The sequence below is a fragment of the Brassica rapa genome, chromosome A06 (assembly GCF_000309985.2).
Source record: "Brassica rapa cultivar Chiifu-401-42 chromosome A06, CAAS_Brap_v3.01, whole genome shotgun sequence".
In the NCBI taxonomy this organism is placed as follows: domain Eukaryota; kingdom Viridiplantae; phylum Streptophyta; class Magnoliopsida; order Brassicales; family Brassicaceae; genus Brassica; species Brassica rapa.
In genome coordinates, this window is record NC_024800.2 from 26,325,064 (window position 1) to 26,341,386 (window position 16,323).

At 34.6% G+C, this 16,323-nt stretch overlaps 2 protein-coding genes across 6 annotated transcripts; one reads left to right on the plus strand and one right to left on the minus strand.

The window, feature by feature from the left end:
• Window positions 1-626: 626 nt before the first annotated feature.
• Window positions 627-2,904, minus strand: LOC103875459 (F-box/kelch-repeat protein SKIP11). 2 transcript variants are annotated; one of them, XM_009153982.3, is made up of 3 exons: window positions 2,697-2,904; window positions 2,446-2,572; window positions 627-2,352 (listed from the first exon to the last, which is right to left on the minus strand). In XM_009153982.3, the coding sequence occupies exon 3, from the start codon at window positions 2,300-2,302 to the stop codon at window positions 941-943; it is 1,362 nt and encodes a 453-aa protein (XP_009152230.2). In that variant the 5' UTR covers window positions 2,303-2,352; window positions 2,446-2,572; window positions 2,697-2,904; the 3' UTR covers window positions 627-940. The 2 variants fall into 2 exon arrangements, with proteins under 2 accessions (XP_009152230.2, XP_009152229.2); XM_009153981.3 differs by having other exon boundaries at window positions 2,446-2,575; window positions 2,697-2,891.
• Window positions 2,905-7,475: 4,571 nt separating this feature from the next.
• Window positions 7,476-16,178, plus strand: LOC103875460 (sucrose transport protein SUC3). 4 transcript variants are annotated; one of them, XM_009153986.3, is made up of 14 exons: window positions 7,505-12,578; window positions 13,050-13,115; window positions 13,317-13,415; window positions 13,544-13,583; window positions 13,680-13,764; window positions 13,850-13,883; window positions 13,999-14,098; window positions 14,205-14,280; window positions 14,457-14,795; window positions 14,909-15,052; window positions 15,134-15,367; window positions 15,473-15,536; window positions 15,634-15,677; window positions 15,769-16,178. In XM_009153986.3, the coding sequence occupies exons 3-14, from the start codon at window positions 13,349-13,351 to the stop codon at window positions 15,934-15,936; spliced, it is 1,395 nt and encodes a 464-aa protein (XP_009152234.1). In that variant the 5' UTR covers window positions 7,505-12,578; window positions 13,050-13,115; window positions 13,317-13,348; the 3' UTR covers window positions 15,937-16,178. The 4 variants fall into 4 exon arrangements, with proteins under 4 accessions (XP_033130026.1, XP_033130027.1, XP_009152234.1 ...); XM_009153985.3 differs by having other exon boundaries at window positions 12,318-12,578; window positions 13,519-13,583; XM_033274135.1 differs by having other exon boundaries at window positions 7,476-12,578; window positions 13,519-13,583; window positions 15,473-15,677; window positions 15,769-16,155.
• The last annotated feature ends 145 nt before the right edge of the window (window positions 16,179-16,323 follow it).

Here is a 16,323-nt window from a genome sequence, read left to right on the forward strand (position 1 = left end):
GTTTTTAATCATGAGTATCTCAAAATTATGAGAAACGTAACTCAAAATATCTGAATTGAGATATGTATTTTGGGTTGAATTTTCCATAATTTTGAGATACCCAATCCAATGGTTTATTATATTTTTATTTTATAATTTATTGATAACTTTGCTTATATACTATTGATATGGTTATTCTTAGCCAAACAAAATTTTTTTACAGCAAAGTAAGTAAATAAATAACAGCTTCAAAGAGTATAATTTTAACTACTCTATGTAAAAGGCACTTTGTTTAGTTTTCTTCTTTCTGACTGGTAAACTCGAACTCACGTTGGAATTTGTTTTCTACACCAAAATACGCAAAGCCAAATAACCAAAAGCAAAGAGTCCAAAAACAATCTTAACAGAACAGTAACTTGCAAGCAACAGATTGAGATATCTTAAAGGACACATCCATAAAGACCATCACATTTGCCCCTCCTTCTACCCCCCCCCCCCCCCCCCCCACAAAAGTGACACTTTTACTTCTGTCGTCATACACATGACAAACACTCCAAACCAGCGTTGTAAAGTGAATCTAACGATTATTCGACTTGTAAATAAAAAGAAAGAACTCAAAAGCAAAACTGAGAACAAAGATCAAAAGATGGGCTCTACAAACATAACAACTTATTAGGAAACAAATGGATTAAAAACACATACAACAATGTTAACCAGATGATACTGGCAAACTCTAAAAAAAGCTTTTTAACTTTTAGCCAACTTATTATAACCTGTTTCCTTTTTCTGGTCCTCTACCAATACAGAGATGATTGTATTCAAATTGAAATTTTTTTGTAAAGAAAAACAAATACAGAAGAGGAAGAAGCATAAAGGGTTGGAGAGAGAGGCTTGGAACCTTCAATGGAGTCTTTTTGACCCATCAACAACAAGAATCTGGAGAGGGTCTTCAAATGTTGTTTCAGCAACCCATCACTGCACAATTGTACACAAAGTTAGGAGAATGTTTCCTATCAAGCAACGTCCACTGTGGTGGATCACCGTCCCTCGGTGTCCATGAATTCAGCTCTATAAACCCACCTCCCGAGTACTTTGGTCCACCTATAACTATCAACCTCTCCCCACAAGCTCTAAAAGCAAGCCCCCATCCATTAACCGAGCCAGCTCTCTCAGGCAACCTCCCAATAGTCAACCATTTCTTCTTCTCCTTATCATACTTCCTCACCTCCATGTCCGCGTGATCAGCTGCGTACAGCTGGTTATTCACAACCGCAACAAGAGGTGGCGCTTCAGCCGCTGGCCGCGCATCAGCTTGATCAGCACGGCTTCTCGGAGGCGACAAGTCAGGGACTTCAGTCCATTTCTTGGCCTCAAGGTCATACTCTTCCCCGCACGTCAAGGCTTTGGCATCAGCACCGCCGATCCCACCAATGACGTAGAACTTACCGTCCATGAAGACCCCTGAACACATCTTCCTCGGTTTGTTCATCCGAGGAAGAGTCACCCAAGTCTGAAGCTCGGAGTTGTACATCTCAGCGAAGTCAAGAATCTTCCCCTGAGAGTCACAACCGCCAGCGAATATAGCAATCTCTCCGAGACTAGCTGATCCAAACAAACACCTCGGAGAGTTCATCTTCATACCGGAAGACCAAGAATTAGTTAGAAGGCTGTATCTGTATATTACATGAGAAGAGAAATCATCTTTTCCTAAGACGAGAAGATCCGTGCCAACGGCTAAAGACTCCTTATCTGCACACATGAAGGTGACACTAGAAGGCATCGTTGGCAACTGCATCCACCTTCTCTCTACAGGATCAAACGCAACCCACTCAAGGAGCTGGCAAGAGAAGTAAACCCAATGCTCCACGTAACCGTTTTGCCGTCTCAGCTTATAGATATCTCCACTCTTCACCAAAGAACGGAAGTTTCTACTCAAGGAAGCGATGGAGCCGTAATCAGACCGCGAGCAGCGGATCAGACAGTCGATGGAGTTGTCCCGACCAATCTCGTTGATAAGGGAATGTGAATCAGAGGAATCACCACCGTTGGTGTTGGAATCACCTTGCTCTTGCTCCTGAATAGACCCATCTTCAGAATAGTCAGAGGAATCGCTATCGTATGTAATAGAGAAACCCATTAGTTTAAGCGACTTGGTGCCTCTGATCTCACCAACAACCTCCAAAGCTCTCTTCTTGCCGTTGCCGTTGCCGTTGCTGAGCTTATTGTCGTCGTCATCCTGTGGAAACATGAAAGACTTGGACCAGGTTGATTCGGAGAAAAGCCTTGAACTCAAACACGAATCTGGTGATCGATTCTCCAACATGTCTTCCAAAAAATCGCTCGGCTTGGATTAAAAGTCTTCGAATTTCGAATCTAGATCAAAAACCCAGATGAGAAACGGATTCAGATTCGAGTAATAACCTAAATCAAAATCAAAATCAGTAATCAAGAACAGTTGCAACCCACCACAACACGCGCAAAGTCGCGAGCTTTCGAGATCCAGATCTCCAATTTCACGAGAAGAGGGAGAAAGAATCAAACCCGGAAGCTTAGAACAGCGAAATCTTCGATCCCGATCTGTTCATGATTCCTTCTGCTGAAGAAGAAAGTGAGAAAAAAAAATGATTCCTTTTGAAGAATGAAACAAAAGGGGTTTGTTTGTTTTGTTTTGTTTGGTTAATTGAAAATTAACAGATTGTTAAAGAGAGAGAGCTTACGAGATTGGATTAAAGAGAAGAAAATAATCAAATTTAAAAATCTGAGCAGTTTCTGTTCTTCGCGTTTTATCGATGTTGTCTCTGCGAATCAGAGTGAAGCTTTGGTTTTCTCAGCGGCTCCTCAAAGTTAAAACTCTTTCGACGAACTATTCTCTCTCTCTCTCTATCTCTTGTTTATTCCTCTTTTGTTAACTTTTTAACAATTATAATATGCAAAAACAGAATAATTTTTAAATTATTTACAACAACTATTCCTATTATTGTAAAAAAGAATTAGAAATTAATTAATTGAGAAGGGACAATACACCAACACAAAAAAAACTATCTCAACTAACGCAAATTATGTCTTTTTCCATAGACTAGATTTGGTTTAGTTTACTTTTTATATCTTGAAAGTATATTATAAGAAAGGAGAAAACGGAAGGCCTAAACGATTAGCCACTTTTAAAATTTAAAATACCCTTTATTTATTTCATTTGTTTAGTATAAAGGCATAGTCGTCTAGCTTGTTTACCTCATTAGTGACGTTTTGGAATCATTTTCCGAAAACAATCGCTATTCATATTTTTGGTACTTATGATGATTGGGTAATTGGAAAAATAAAGAAAATATTTAGTGCCAAAAGGACCATGAAAATTAAATTGGAATGTATTTTTTTGTCGAGGGTGAGGAAATAAGGAAAAAGAAACAATCTACTTTTCAGCGTTGAATGCAGATGTTCAGACTTCAGAGTACTTCAGCTGTTAGTTTTCAGTGGTCAAAAGGAATTTAATTACCAGCAGAAAAAGTTGTTTACAAATCCCACGTTATTGAATTTCAATATTCTTTTATTATGAAAGTACATTACAGCGAGACAAATAGATATATCTATCTCACCAGTATTAACAAAATCTCTTGAAATGTTTGAAATTTTATTTCTGTAATGTAATATACATACAGTCTAATCTACAATTAGTGAATTTTTTTTTTTGCTAAACTAACTTAGTGAATCATTGATTTAAGTTACTACTGCAAATGATTTGATCTCTTTTTCTTATGAGCACATATTTTTTTTGTGCTAAATAAAATGTTAAATCCAGATCTATTAAAGATACATTATCTAATCTCTGGATTGAAAGTACAGCCTACGGATAGTCCATCTTCCGGATATTCAAATGGATCGAAAAACAGTAGTCTATATCCGTATAGAGTGATCAATAAAATATGACTTAGTTTCGCATGACATGTGAATCGAACTTCAAATGTAGTAAAGTGTCAAACCTTTCCGCTTACCACTTGACCACAAGCTCCCGGTCAAGCACATATATCTTCTCAGACTGTTTTAGCTCTGGATAATGTGCGAGGTGAACCATATCACAACAAATTCTGGAAAATGTAAGAATATATGACTTAACCATTTACTTGGAACTTTGGAGTTACAATTTTATTGTTATCAGTATGCATAAGAAAACTATTCTTGACAAATATAACTAGAAAATTACAATAAACAAAGACTTAGTTATCCATGACAGCCCCATTCTTATAAATGTAATCACACTACCGTTCTATTCATTCACCTATCGACAGAGAAAGACAAAATCGCCAACCAATCACCACGTTAAACAATATATTTAACCATTTAAGCAAAAAAAAACAATAATTTTAACCACACACCTCTCTTTTTTACCATGCATTTATATAACCACGCACCTCTGGTTATCTATATTATTAATTTTGTAATTTGAGAAACGACGAAGGAATATTTTCAGGCGCTTGTTACCAAAAAAATATTTTCAGGCGCTTATTTATTTTTTCTCAAAGAAAAAAAAATCTCAAGCGCCAGCTTTCGACGCGTTCGGCGTTAAGGAGATGCAAGAGATGACGTGCCAAGTTATGGTACATGTTTTTTCTCTTTATTTAGGTCAAGGCCGCGTTCACCACGTGCTCTTTCTAGAATGTAATTTGTTAACAAATTTGGTATTAATCAACTTTTTTTTTTTTTTTTTTTTTTTTGTAAAAGGGCAGGTATTAATCAACTTTATTACCAGTTAAATTCCTTATCCACATACCAACTGTATATAGATATCTTGTGATCCACCGTAATATCCAAATTATTTGGTAAGTAGGTCTGAGTTTTCTGTAAATCCTTTTACGATTAACCATATAATTTATTTGTATTCAGAACTAAATAATCCCTTTTTCTGTTACAAGATTTTAAAGACTCAGTTAGGCATGCTTTTGTCGACTATCTTGTCTCGGTAGAAACTTTTGATCAGGACAATGTAAGAGTAGTGTGAAAAATATGGTCAATGGAGGTTTTTAAGTGAGTCATTTATGTTAAAAATGATAAATACATAAGAGCAAAATAAACGAAGATCTCAGAAAAAAAATTATACTCATGAGGGATTATTCGTAGTAAAGTTGTCATCATTAATTACGTTTTCATCGTATAATTAGTCTAGTGTTATCTAAACTATACTAAAAACCAGATATAAAGCCCTCTGAAGGGGTCCACGTCAGCATGTAAATTCGTCCAGTAATAATGCAGCAAATCGCCACGTCATCGGCGAGTTAAGTTGGTTTGGATTTCTGATGTTTTCTGCCTGTTTTTATCTTGATCTTGCGGCCCACAGTCTGCAAATGCTGGCCCGACCCAATGTGTTATGCGTTGTCTTCGTAACCCTAATTCGATCTTCACTCACCTTTCGACTTCCATCTCTTCCTTCGATCTTCTCTCGCCTTTCGACCTCCATCTCTTCCATCTCTATTTTCTCCAAAACCGTTTTGCCGAGTAATATCTCAATTAACTCCTCTAATCAAAACTATACTAAATCATTCAATGGATCCTTTCCACCTTCCTCACAATTTCTTTATTTATAAATATGTTTCCTATCTTATGCTCCTTCAAAGTTGATAATTTTCTCTCTAAAATTCATTGCGATGGAACCCACCGGCAAATCTTCATATCTCCACCGACCGCAAATCAGCGATAAGACCGTCGTCTCCTCCCGTAGGTGAAAACCAAACGGATCTTCGATCTCCACCGACTGCAAGATCAGCGAGAAGACCGTCGTCTCCTCGGCGTCTGTGAAACCAAAACGGATCTTCGATCTCCACCGACCGCAAAGGAAGCTCTGGAGATTACTGCAGGTGATAAGGCTAGAAAAGCCACTGAGATCCTTGAGGCAGATGAGGCAAAACGTCCTAAGAGTGGCTAATGGGTTTTCTACTTATCTTCTTATGCAGTGATTGTTTTTTTTTTTTGCTGCATTCCAAGTCGTTTTTTTATGTTTCTCTTTGGCTTTGGTGATTCTGGCTAGAAAATACACTTAGATCCTTGAGGCAGATGAGGCAAAACGTCCTAAGAGTGGCTAATGGGTTTTCTACTTATCTTCTTATGCAGTGATTGTTTTTTTTTGCTGCATTCCAAGTCGTTTTTTTATGTTTCTCTTTTTGGCTTTGTGTTCTTTTCCTTTCAGACTTCTGGCTTTTTACTTTTATGTTTAAGTTTTTTTAATACAATTTCGTTATATGGTTCTTCTTATCCTTTTTTGATATTTTTTGTTTACGATACTTCTAAAATAGGAAAAATTTTGATTTGATTGTTCCAATTGTCTCAAATGATGCAGTGTGCAGATGCCTTGAAGAGGAGGTGAGAATCAGAAGAAACTAAACGCTCACAGGATTGACTTTGCGCTCATCTATATGCACCACTCTCTTTGCATTATTTTTTTTTTCTGTTGTTGATGTTTTTGATTGAAGTTTCCTTTAGTCATAAAGAATGACTCCCTCTTTTGAAACAAAGTGGAAGAAGAAATGATTTTAATCATTCATTTTTTTTTTGCTTGAATTGCCTACTTTAATGATTGAAAACTGTGATTTACTATACGCAATCAAACAAACATTTAATACCTCTCGATGTCTACTCTACGAACGTATTTTTTTTGAAATCATTACAGAATACCATATTTATATCAATCTGCGTATGAAAAGGAAAGTTAATATTCTAACAATGCTTCTTTGAACTGAATAGGGAACTCTTGCCTAATACCCTGTTGTAAACGATTCTCTCATAAACTACCTCTTCTTGCCTAAACCAACAGCTCCTCTCTCCCACCTTCTCACGACTATTCTCCAGAAGCTCTGTAAGCTAAATAGAATCAATATTAACTCAACATATTAGTAAGTTAATATTCTTAACAATGCTTCTTTGAACTGAATAGTGGAACTCTTGCCTAATACCCTGTTGTAAACGATTCTCTCATAAACCTACCTCTTTCTTGCCTAAACCAACAGCTCCTCTCTCCCACCTTCTCACGACTATTCTCCAGAAGCTCTGTAAGCTAAATAGAATCAATATTAACTCAACATATTAGTAAGCAGGTACCTGTATTGACATATCTGATCTGCAGCGAGTTGGTTGCAACAGTCGCTGTTCAAGACTAGAATGGATAACACACCCTCCGACTAAGCCACATCGCTTGCAGATAAACAAGTCATCTCCTGCTTCATTCTCTGCAGTGTTTAATCGGAAATAAGCCATGGCTAAATCTCAGAACTGATTCGAATTGTTCAGCGTAGAAGCTTTTTATACTTACGTTGCTTTAAGCTAGGCTCTACCCTTAAGGTTTATAATTGTTTGAGGCCATTTGTTGCGTTTATTATCCCCTTTATTTATCAAAGATTGGATTGACAATTAATAAAGAAGAATTTAGACTAAATATAAAAAAATTCTGAGAAAGACTTGCAAAAACAACTCCAAACCAATGTTCTAAATGTATAATTTATATTTTAGTGTTATATATTGTGTAACTCTATGATATTATCGTTTATATTTTTTATTCTATATTATTAATATATAGTGATTTTTATTTATTTTTTGTTACTGGATAGTGATTTTTTAATACATTTAACTTTTTATTAGTTCTTTACTTACTGCTATATTTCAAGTTAAGTACAATAAAATATGTTATTATTTGATTTATATATTTTGTATATAACACATTTTAAATTAATTTATATTATACTTTTGACATCTATCCTTTTAGTATTTTACAGAATTTAGAAATAAAAATTCTGTTCTGTTTAAATAATGCAGCTCTATTATTTTAGTAAATTTTTATGCATAGTAGCATATATCATATTATTTAAGAAAAATTATAATTTAAATTTGATTTTTCTGTAATATTCTAAATTAACTACCAAAACTTCAAAGTTTACTAATAACATGTTTTTAAATAGTATATGAACTAAAGTTTATTATTTCCTATTATATTTTGTATATAAACATTTTTAAACAATATATTGTTGATAGTTTTAAAACAATTTTACGTCAATCCATTCGATCTGGTGATTAGAAAAGATATTACATAGTTTACGAATAAATTTATTTTTAGATAATATATAGTTATAGATATAAGAGTTTAGCCTATGTTAATAAATTTATTTTTGTAAACAATATTATATAGTTTACAAATTATAACCCATTTTAATGATGAGTGCTAATTTATTAAAATTAAACATTTTAAAATATATATATATTTTACTTATTTATTACAATTTGTAGACCAAAAAGACAAGCCAAATTACATATTAGAAGACGCCGAAAATATATTAATTATAATGTTCATATTACAAAATACAACTCTATTATATCGTATTGGACATTCTTGTGTAATTCCAATAGCAATTACAATTTTGCAGGAAGTTATGTATTTCAGATAAGAACGTGGTAAGCAATGTAAGAATATCTATCTATATAGTCAATGATATAAAATTTGTATTAAGAAGTTAGCTAACTATACTATTAGAAGTTTTGTAGGTAAGACAACTGTAATTTCGTATGAATTTCTTATGCTTTGTATGAATAATATTGTTTTGGTTGCACTCGCAGACCTAATAATTTTACAAAAAAGTATGTACATATATTATCAATTTAAACAACATTAGAATAAATTATTTTTATTTTTATGAAATATTTAATAATTAACAGAATATTAATTTAAATATATTATAACTTTGTAATACTGGTGAATGTATGTTCTTGCTTAAAATTGCATGTTTTACAGTGATATCTCACATGCAACACATTCCTCAAAGAATCCACCAACTTCAGGAATGAATCTCAGTGCGCCCTATCACGGTTTGTATAAGAAGTGTTTGGGACATCAGAAAACACCAAGCAGATAATACTAAAATTTTCATCGGCTTCATGTGCTACGACCACCACGTAAGCCTTTTATTAAAACTTTAACATATACATATATATGTATTTTCCAATCCAACATATTTGGTTTAAAATACTCACTACTTACTTAATTGGTTCGGCACATCAAAATTTTTTCACATTCAGGGACAACTATTTAGAAGGTCGGTTCACCGGAAATATTCAGCCAAATGATCCAAAAAAATTAACCGAGGAAGATATATTTGAATTTTCAGGATTTTCTGTCATACATAATTCACGACATCGAAAACTCACCCAACTGCCGTATTACATTCAGATCGATCAAAAGACAATAACATCGAAAGTTACAGACATTGGTCCAATATTTCCAGTTCACAATTTCTCTCCTCAGAATTACAAAAATCTATTGTGCTTAGCCACTACACCCACCTACTTACTAGGTAAGTAAGTCAGCCCAATATCAATTAAACAAATATGGATGTTTATTCTAACTCATAATCAATGTGCAAATGTCGTCGGGCAGATACTCATAATACAAAAAATAAATCAGTACCACCCAGAATTCAATATTGATGCCACAATTGGTCTACGACTGAACATGTAAGTCTAACACAGTATGTAAAACGAAATCATAATTCTCTTCACACATACACCTCTATCTCAGGTCGACAATTGTTAAACTCATACTGCGCGACAAGCAAACGGCAGATTTTAGCATCTTACAAAACATGAAGAATAGGAAATTTAAAGTTGTCATCATCACAAGCATAATTCCTAAACTTTTCCAAGGTAAATAATTTTGTTAAACACATCAAAACATAATACATATCTAATTTGTTTTATCAACAGAACAATAATATTCAATATTCTCCAGGCAAACTACTATTAAGTTCATCACCAGCAACAAAATTTCTACTTCAACAAATCAATTGATTACATAAAGCATTTCAAAAAGCGAATAAGAAATCATGCATAAGCATGCAGCAAAGAGTGACTTTAATTCATGTATCATCCAGATTATTATTCTCTTTCCCACACAGCTTGATACCTTGATTTATTTGCATTTTAAACAATTTTTTCATTGCTTTTTTTTTTAAATCTTACTTCTCTATAAAATCTTAAACTCAACTTCTGTCTTCGAACTTTACTAAGCAATTTAAATATATAGAGAATAAGAGTTTACATGAGATTGTTCGCTGACTTATGCTAAAAGACATGATTTATATCTATCATCTAAATTTTCAATCTCAAACTTATTAAAACTCAACATTTTCCGCGCGTAGCGCGGACGAAGTCTCTAGTAGTTTAAAATAAAACCAGACAATTAAATTATAGCAAAATCAGACTATTATACTGATAAGAAACTCCATGTCCTATGAGTTTCACTCAAACAACGTAAAAGGAGACTAATTTAAGTGAGTTAATTTGATTGTTTGGACTAAACAAAATTTGGAATCGAACCGTCGATATGGAAATGAAACTAGTTGAACATAATCTGGTTTTCGATTTGATGATATGATTATGAACTGAGCCTAAAGTTTATTAAATAAATAGATAACAGTTTAGTTAGTTATTTGTTTCAGAATTAATTACAAAGAGGAAATATAATTTAGTTATCAACTTACAATTTGAAAATTATCTTTGAATGTAGTCAGACCAAATCGAGTCAAAAATGAGACAAGAACAAACGAATGTGAATATTGAAAACTAGGCATGAAAAGTTTGATTAAACACGTTTGATAGGACTCAAAAAACACCTAAACCGGTCTGATATATAATTATAAGAGGTACGAAAAACAAACAATAGAAACATAAAACCCTTTAACAATAAAAAAAAAAAACAATAGAAACACGTCCATTGAAAATCTCTCATGCGAATTTATCATCTACAGATATTCAATTTTGATATCTCATGAAAATATTTTAATAAATATTTGAAAACTTTACCTATAAACTTAACAAATTAGGTGTTTTAATATGTTTATTCACTATTTAAAAACCATCTATTTAAATGTTATTTTGATTATGTTAAGTTGAAGAAATGCTTTAAATCTATAGAACACAAACTGACACATTTAATTTAATTTTAACTATCAAATAATGAAAATTAATTGTGAATAAATTTACAATTATTTTGGTAAGAATTATAGTTTAATTATTTATAAAATATATACTAAAACAAATTATTTTGAAAGTTTTCATCGAAATAAAAAAATTCCATAAAAATGCCGTCTCCATGAAATAATTATATGTATTGGTTGCAACAGAAGAAATATATATATATATATATATATATATATATATCAGATTTTAGTACTTAAAATCATGAATGCATATGTATGCTCTACAATAAATTATGAAATTGTTAGAATAGACAATTCCTCTTGTCTTTTTTTACTTTTTGTCTATAATGGCTCCTTAAAAAGGTTACTTAGTTTTATTTTTTCAAAACCAAAAAAAAATGAAGTCGATTTTTTATGACTAAAAAAATTCAATAAAAGAATCCAGTACCATTTAATACCAAAATGAACCGTTCTCATGTCAATTTAGTCATTTTATTTTATGAAAGGAAAAAAAAACACCATAACAATTATAGCAAACCTCAAAAATTGAGGTCTTAACACAACTGAAAATGATTGGCTTTAAACTTGTTATAAAAGTGCAGTTGATGTAATAAAGAAACAAAAAGTAAAATAAAAGATTGGACATAAGAGGTCATGTACACGAAGGAGAAAGAGAGGGACAAGGAGAGATGGAGAAAGAAAGACGTAAGTATATTAAATTGTGCCTACACCTTTCATTTTCCAGAAGCAAGAATCATAATCTTCTTAGCATTTTTTTCACCAATACATCATCATAACATCTGTTAGGCTCACGTCTTTTTCCTTTCCTCCTTTTGTAAATTTCTTCTCTCTCTTTTCGTATAATCCCTATCACGTTATATGCTACAAGCCTATATATATCATGCTATACAAACATGTCTACGCTGGGGTTTAATGGGCTTGTTTTATGATATGGGCTGAACAACGAGAACTGTAGGCCCATTATGAAACAACAGCGTTTTCTGTTTTAGAAAGCGCGCTTTTATGTTTGGCGTCGGTGACGGCGACTTTCGTCCGCTTTTTCTTTAAACCGAAGCAACGGTTCCGATCCGTACAAATAAAAACCAACGGTGGTGATTACACGACGAAGAAGTTGACTTACGAGTTACGACCGGTAAGTCTTATAATAGACTAGGAGATACAATCTCAACCGTCCATCTATAGATCAACGGTGTCTGTAAAACGAATCTAAAAAATAAAACGATCGTCGTCTCCAAAATTGACTCATCTGCTAGATCTTCGATCGTCGTCTCCGAATCTCCAGGCGCGATTCGAGAGTATTATAATCTATTTGAATCGGAAATTTAGGGATCTGTAGTGGTTTCGGGGGGGCATTGTTGACGACGGCGAGATATGGCCGGGAAGAGTGGAGACTCGGTGTCGATCTCGGTGCCGTATAGGAATTTGAGGAAGGATGTTGAAGTTGAGATGGTGACGAAGCATGGAAACGAACACGCTTCGTCTTCGTCGTCGTCTCCTTTGAATGGTTCTGACGGTGGTGAGCCCGTGGCGAAGGATTGTAGCTTGGTGACGCTGGTGCTTAGCTGTACAGTCGCTGCTGGTGTTCAATTCGGATGGGCATTGCAGCTTTCTCTCCTCACTCCTTATATTCAGGTATTGTTCGTTCCCGCCATTTCTGGTAGATTGTACGAATAAAGTTAAGGGACTCTAATGGTTTGTTTGGCGTATTTTATTTGCTGAATTGGATGATGTGAATTAATATATAGTTACGTTTTGACTGGTAACCATCGTAGGAACGGATAGAAAATGAATGAGTAGGAATAAAATTTTAGGAATGATGGTTCCTTGTCAAAATTAATGAGTAATAGATTTGTTCTATAATTCTCTACGAACAAAGGAATGAAGGGGAATGAAAAAGAAAATCCATTCCTCATGAATGGTAAAAAATTTAAGGAATATTAAGGAACAAAGTGTTCCTCCTCGTTCCCTTGGTCACCAGTCATATTGAACCAGTCATATTGAACGGCTTTTATAAATCAGCTTTATTGTTGTTGTAGTTGCTGATGAAGCGTTTTGAGTATCTTACCTAACAGTGTTGTTGCATTTTGGGTGATTGGTGTGCAGACTCTTGGAATATCTCACGCTTTTTCTTCTTTTATTTGGCTATGCGGCCCTATCACAGGCCTTGTGGTAAGTTTTCAATCATGTTTTGTTTCCTTTAAATTTTTTTGAGAATTTATACAAATTTTCTTGTAAGGAGATATTTATTTGGTGATGGTGGGGATATTTGTCTGTCTTGGGAGTTAAAACTCTGACTTGTATATATATGATCAGAAACATTTTGTTGGTACTTATTTGTTTGTTGGTACTTATTTGTTTGTTGGTTATTAGGTCCAGCCTTGTGTGGGCATTTGGAGTGATAAATGTACTTCAAAGTATGGAAGACGACGACCTTTCATCCTTGTGGGATCACTCCTGATCTCTATAGCAGTAAGGGGGCAATTGAAGATATGATTTTTTTTATTTTCTTTAGGATATAGCTGCGTACGTTGTGTGTTTATATATATAAGCTAAACAAAAACTTGCTATTTAGGTGATAATAATCGGGTTTTCTGCAGACATTGGGTATCTATTAGGAGATACGAAGGAACATTGCAGGTTGCTCTCTTGCTACCCTGCCTATGTCATTATTTTATAAAGAATGTTTAAATATATAGTGTTTGACGACTTGATGATGTGTATATGCGAATGCAGTACTTTCAAAGGGACACGGACCAGGGCAGCTTTTGTATTTATCCTTGGGTTTTGGTTGTTGGATCTAGCAAACAACACAGTACAGGTTCAGATCCAATCTAATCTACTAGTTCAATGGTGTTAGTCATTACCTAAATATCCTGGAATGATGTTTTCTGCTTTGGATTCAGGGACCTGCTCGTGCTCTTCTAGCTGATCTATCAGGTAGTGATAGGAATTTTCCATACATGTAACAGACTGAAATCTAGAATAGATTGAATTTTCATTGTTTCTGATCTTTAGAATAAAAAACATAAGAGATGTCTCTTGCTTTCCTTAGGTCCTGATCAGCGGAATACTGCAAATGCTGTCTTCTGCTTGTGGATGGCTATTGGGAATATCCTTGGGTTTTCTGCTGGGGCTAGTGGACGATGGCAAGAGTAATCTTTGAGATCCTCATTCTCAGAAGCTTGTATTCTATTTCCTCATTTGCAGTTTTGCATTTTTCACAAGCTGTTAAATAATCCGGGTATCTTTACTGAGCAGATGGTTCCCTTTCCTAACCAGTAGAGCATGTTGTGCCGCATGCGGAAATCTTAAAGCAGCTTTTCTTCTTGCAGTGGTAAGCAGTATGTTCTTTTTTTCTGACACATGCATCTACCAAACCATGTCATGTTTATATCTTGGGGACCATTTAGTCACAACTCAAGACATATTAATCTACCTAGTGGCTTTTGTTCGTATTTTGCAATCTGAATATATTGTTGGATATTGTTCTAAGAGTTGTCATTATTTCAGGTCTTTCTCACTATATGCACTCTTGTCACAATCTATTTTGCGAAAGAGATTCCTTTGGCAAGCAGTAAGCCCACCCGCATACCAGATTCGGCACCTTTGCTGGATGATCTCCAGCCTGAAGGCCTTGAGCACTCAAAATCGAATCATGGTGCTGCCAATGGGATTAAGTATGAAAGAGTGGAACGTGATATGGATGGACATCTTAAAAAGTCAAACAATGAGCATCAAGATGAGACCTTCATTGATGGCCCTGGATCTGTTCTAGTGAATTTGTTAACCAGTTTAAGGCATTTGCCGCCTGCTATGCACTCTGTTCTTATCGTCATGGCTCTAACATGGGTGAGTACCAAATAAAACATTATGGTATATCTTTATAACGGTTATCACCTTTGCGACATTGTTTCCTGTTCTTAGGTCCTTTTATATATTGATTGTTGTCGTCTTCCTTGCAGCTATCGTGGTTCCCCTTCTTTCTGTTTGATACAGATTGGATGGGAAGAGAAGTTTACCATGGTGATCCAACGGGAGATAGTTTGCGCGTGGAACTTTATGATCAAGGTGTTCGGGAAGGTGCATTTGGCTTGTTACTAAACTCTGTAAGGATCAGTATAACAACATTATGGTCTGCTGACACCAGTCACTCAGTTATTGAATTTTCTTCTTCCTGGTTTCTGTAGGTTGTCCTTGGGATCAGCTCATTCTTGATTGAACCAATGTGTCAGCGGATGGGTGCACGAGCTGTATGGGCTCTGAGCAATTTTACAGTATTCGCATGCATGGCAGGAACAGCTGTTATTAGCTTGATGTCTTTGAGGGATAACTCTAAAGGAATTGAACATATAATAGATGGAAACGAAACAACAAGAACTGCAGCCATAATCGTTTTTGCACTCCTCGGTTTTCCTCTAGCTGTATGTATTTTAATTCGAGCCGAAACCCTCTTTTTAAAGTTATTGTTGCAACATTTCTTTTAAATATGTGATGATAAAACTATCCTTTTGTTTCCTTTTGTGCAGATCACATACAGTGTCCCTTTCTCTGTCACAGCAGAAGTCACTGCTGATTCCGGTGGTGGTCAAGGTCGGTGTAAAGCTTCAACCATTCATAGCTCTAGCGTCTTAGATTTCAAAGTACCAAATGGTTACTTCACTCTTTTTGAATTTTGTTCTCAATGTAGGTTTGGCTATAGGAGTGTTGAACCTTGCAATTGTTATCCCTCAGGCAATCTCTCAAATCTAACCACACTTAACTTCATTATTTTTATATAATACTGCTCAAGTCCTGTTAATAGTGACAATATGGTTTGAAACAGATGATAGTCTCGCTTGGAGCGGGTCCATGGGATGCATTGTTTGGAGGAGGAAACTTACCGGCGTTTGTTTTGGCGTCTGTTGCTGCTTTTGCTGCCGGAGTTATTGCTTTGCGTAGCCTTCCCACACTATCTAGTTCTTTCAAGTCTACTGGTTTCCATATCGGGTGAAAACTTTTAAACCGGGACTCCAATACAAAACCGAGCCACACAGTTTTTTTTTTCTTGAGGTATAGACTTAAAATTCAGATTCTTTTTGTTGGCCATGTTCTCGTCTCTCGACATATATGTATGTAGGTTTTGTACATTTTTAGTTTTGTTGTAATGTAACGACACAACAATGGGACTATAAATTTACAAATACACCTCTTTATCACCTGAAAAGGTACATTTATCTTCGTTATTTTGAATCACTTCAAAGAGTTTCCCTCCCTAAAAATAAAATACTAGGTAATATTGTTTTCTGGTTAATATGTTATGTACGTTTACCAAACACTTACTGTTTGTTTGATCGTATTTGTTAAAATTTCATATATACATAATATAAAACAAGCAATA